The sequence below is a fragment of the Hylaeus anthracinus genome, unplaced genomic scaffold (assembly GCF_026225885.1).
Source record: "Hylaeus anthracinus isolate JK02 unplaced genomic scaffold, UHH_iyHylAnth1.0_haploid 19173, whole genome shotgun sequence".
In the NCBI taxonomy this organism is placed as follows: domain Eukaryota; kingdom Metazoa; phylum Arthropoda; class Insecta; order Hymenoptera; family Colletidae; genus Hylaeus; species Hylaeus anthracinus.
The window spans coordinates 1-4,293 of NW_026534814.1; the positions used below are offsets into that span (position 1 = coordinate 1).

The 4,293-nt window shown below is 40.9% G+C and overlaps 1 protein-coding gene across 1 annotated transcript; it reads right to left on the reverse strand.

Moving 5' to 3' along the window:
- Positions 1 to 609: 609 nt before the first annotated feature.
- Positions 610 to 3,754, reverse strand: LOC128892830 (uncharacterized). Its single transcript, XM_054153394.1, has 3 exons — positions 3,292 to 3,754; positions 1,120 to 1,180; positions 610 to 769 (listed from the first exon to the last, which is right to left on the reverse strand). Exons 1-3 carry the CDS (start codon positions 3,665 to 3,667, stop codon positions 610 to 612), a joined length of 597 nt encoding a protein of 198 aa, XP_054009369.1. The 5' UTR covers positions 3,668 to 3,754.
- Between the last annotated feature and the right edge of the window lie 539 nt (positions 3,755 to 4,293).

Sequence of the window (4,293 nt, forward strand, 5' to 3'; positions counted from 1 at the left end):
AGCGTGGCCGCGAAATTCACGGCATTCCGCGCGAACGGGCGCCCCCCCAACCGCGATCATCGCGGCTGCGAAACGAATCGGTCGCGTGATCGGTAGGAAAATATTTACGAGGGCTGCTTATTGCTTATGATGCGTGGAATGCAAAGCGAACTAGCTGCGAGTGAATGGCGGCCTTGGATACGCGATGCTCGCCTCACGGCGCGATCCACGCCGATGGGAAATCCGTGAAGCTGGTCAATGTGTTTCCTTCGAATTAAGGGCGAATCGCCTGAACGTTGTTGTGCCGACATCAAAATGCATTAAGAAATGTATTTATGTAGATGAGATATTTAGGTGGCGTTTTTTTTAGGGTGAGACACCCTGTATATATTTTAATTCTATGCTTTCTGAAGGGACTTCGAGATGTAACCAAAACGTTGCAACTATTGAACTCCTAAAATGTTTACTTTTCAACGCCTACAATAAAGGAACTGCCTTTCCAACTTCCCTTTCGTTACTTTGTTTATTGAGAAACGTGCAAAGTAATATTACGTTCGCACGTAGATTCTAATTTCTATGGTATCATGTAACATATCCGATCGTCCAATACGGTGAAAGGCCAGGAGGACCTTATTTCCACGAATCTATCGAGACGAGTATCGAACTGGAAAGGCTAGCTGTCTGATATTGCTCGTTAGAAGCGCTTACCTCGTGGTGTAAAATCGCCTCGATATCGCGAGGTTGGATTCTCCAGTGCGATGCAAGCCTCTGCAATCTTTCCTTTGCGCGTCTGTAATCAGAAAAACATTTTTTATCGTTAGGTGAAGGTTACAAGGGCCAACAAGCAGTACTCGTTTTCTTCTAATTAATATAAAAAAAAAAAAAGGTTGATATAATCTTGATAAAACTGAAGGTGTTTCATTAAGTTGAATGATATTAAAGTTAATATAATTAAAAATTCTGTTTTGATCAAAACGATTGAAAACTAAACTTGGAATAATATAATAAAAGTAACGAGTAAAAATTATCATGTTTTTTTGTTCGTTTCTCATTGTTTAGATTCCATTATCCTTATATTGTATTTGTATAATTGTTGCGTGTTTTATACTAAAAGGTTCTCTAATTAATAATAATAATTACCTTTCGACGGCGATGACCCAAGCTTCTCGCACCCGACCAGCCTTGAACCCGTCCAACTCTGCTGCAAATAATTACCAACAAATTAATCGTCAATTTCATCGTTTAATTTTTGGCATCTATAATCATACTTATTTAAACTGTGTTATCATATTTGTGTTGAAGAATTAATGTAAACACTAGGATATTCCCTCCGTATATGGCGAACAAATTTCGAATAAAGAAACATTTTTCTGTTTCCTTCCTGTCTTCCCTTAATAAAGATCCTAGCTAATATCTCCGCAAATCAGATAGCCTATCCATCAGAACATAAGGAGTGACAACAAATAATTTCACTTGATTTTGAAATTAATAATAGAAATTTTAAAAAATTCACAGGTAGAACAGAGGTTGTCTAAAAATTAAACGTAAGACTGAAACATCTTTGTTATTCGATCCGCGACGCGTACCACTTTCAAATGAATCGAAATCCTCGTCCTCGTCGTCAATGAACTTAATAGCGGACAGATCAAAATACTTCGCAACGTCCTCTGACTCCTGATCTCTCGCTGGAAACTCGATCGACTTCGACGAGTCGTCGACCACGGATTCGTCGACGACGAACGTCTGTCCGTCGAGACCATCTCTGGAGCATCCGCAGAGAATCTTTCGAAAGAACTTGGACATCCTCGATCGCCCAAAGATGTGCAAAATTTTGTTCAAATTATGGTCAACAAACAGAAACCTTTATTTAAATATTTCTCTAATGTTTTTTATATTTATTTTCTTTTATTTTACTTTTCAGTCACTGAACATTGGCTTCACTTGTTTACACTTAACTACGATGTTCGAAACGATTTAGGCCGTTCAGTGGTCAATTACTATGAACCAAATTCTAATTTTTGATTCAACGAGTTAAGCATAGCGATTTACTTGCGACATTTATTAGGTGTCCAATTTATTAGGTGTGAATACTTGTACTTTTATTTGTTCACTGGGAAATATTTAATTTCATGCTCGAAATTACACTTTTTATACGACGAGTAACGGACCGCAAGTTATTTATGTTTTATTCGTTATTATAAACGTTCATCCAGATAAGAATTTTGCAAAATCCGTGTCGAGGAGCTTCTCCCGACAGAAAGCTACTCCCAAGTGCACGACCTCTGGCCTCTTCCGCGACGCCACTTGTTTTGGATCGCTCTCATGTCCGGAGCGACGCGACCGTCGGAAAGTTCGTTTATTAAACGAAACCGTGTCGCTTCACGCGACGCGTAAATCGCGATGTCCGTCGAAGCTTCTCCGAAACGACAACGAGAACGCTTGGCAATTCTCGTCCCACGAGTTCGAACGAAAAAGCAGGAAGGACAGCGTGGGATCGACGAGAGGCACACACTTGGAAAAAGGTTGTAAACTGGCGAAATTTTGAGGAGAGTTCACGAGCAAGAGACGCCGACGACGTTCGCGTGCACGTGTCGCCGGGACCATAGAAAATAAACTCTCCACTCGGGTCCGAGAATGGATGGCACGTACGAACGAACGAAGAGGGTTTATATTTGGAACCGCTCACTGGCACCGACGAGAAAAATTAACGACGAGGACCGTAGACGACGCTGTAGCTTCACCTTTACGCCACTGTGAATCGCGAGTAGCTTACTCCCTATTCAGGACAATAATAGTAATAAATTAATTTGGTCGGCATACGGAGGCAGAGTGACATTAATTAAAAGTAATTACTACGTTATAGTAGCAAGACACGTTTCGTATTATACATGTCAAAGAAGAAGAATAAATAATTCTGGAGTTTGTATGTTGAATGAAATTAAAGGCTATTAACTGTTTAATTAGAAAAGCAAAGAAGAATCTACACTATGGGTAGAAAATATGTATGTATAGTGGATAAAAAAGTATGTAGTAAATATACACGGTACATAAATATTTGAATAAAAATAAAACAAACAAAAAATTCGACCAGCCGTCCCAGACTTATTTATTTAAAAACGCCACGTGAGATCGACTGCACGAGCAATTTCGACCAAAGCCTGCCGCAAAAACGCTCGCGGTTCCTCGACCTATTACCTCCAGTGGAAAAGGCAATCGAGTCGGACACGTAACGCGATTCGCGCAAACACCTAGCAAACGGGAGTTTGGATCAACCCCATCCCCCTCTGTCTCCCGGTTAACGCGCAAATTTACCTACTCGTTGCACACGAGCTCTCGTTTCGAGGCCGATGCATTCGCGAAGAAGATTCGCCACAATGCTACGCCGGTGGTCCGTTTTCTGCGTTGAAGCGAACTTGGCATCGCGCCAGAACGCGTTCAAATATCGCCAAGCGATTCGGAGAAAGTGCATCCTCCCTCTTGTCTTGCAGAGACAATTTTCCAAGGGCAAGTCCATCCTCGTCATCCGCAATGTCAGCCATGTGCTAATGTCAGCATGGAACAATGCCTGCCTCTCTGCCTCCCTTTTTTCTGTTGCGTTTTCCGTCATCTTTCGACTCGATAATTGTAGATCTCTGTACAGGGTGTGCAAAAACGAACGGTCGCAACTTTCGCTGGCGAATGTACGCATCCAAATAGGTGGACATTTTGTTTCGCCGAAGGTTTCCGTGATAAATCTCCAACGATCCGGATGTATAAATACACAGATATAGATTTATTTCTGAGAAACGTGACCCTTCGTTTTTAACCGAAGTCGATTCTTGAAATTTGTTGAATTCGAAATGTTATCTCAGTATTTTTCAAAATTGTTTGTCTGTTAAAATACTATGTACTATCTTTTTATGCGTCCATTTCCTCAAGGAAATAAAAATATGCTAAAAACATTATTGATAGTTAGTAAACATTATCAACAAAAGATTGGCAGTTTTATACATTTTTAAATCATAACGCGTACACGCGTAACCGAGTATCGCTCGACTACCGCGTCTGACTATTATTCGCTATTGCTACTTGTGTTGGTTTCCGTGAACACTGACGATAGTATAGTATATTATCCATTTTTTCGTCGACCTTGTTTTCCCCTAACTACTGGTAGTTGAAACCAGATCAAACAAATAACACCGCAGCACTATCGATGTTTTACAAACACGAACACGAGTAGAAATAACGAGGAATGATCAGACGCGACGCCCCAAAACCCTATTCGTTCGCAGACGCAACGGATCTTCAAAACCGAGCTTCACTGAAACGATGACA

Excerpts from the sequence above, each read along its gene's own strand:
- LOC128892830 (XM_054153394.1), bottom strand. The coding sequence starts at position 3,667 with ATGCGTACATTCGCCAGCGAAAGTTGCGACCGTTCGTTTTTGCACACC. Across the intron at positions 1,181-3,291 it reads AGCTCGTGTGCAACGAGTAG|CAGAGTTGGACGGGTTCAAG; the intron begins GTAAATTTGCGC and ends AATTATTTGCAG. Across the intron at positions 770-1,119 it reads TGGGTCATCGCCGTCGAAAG|ACGCGCAAAGGAAAGATTGC; the intron begins GTAATTATTATT and ends TTCTGATTACAG.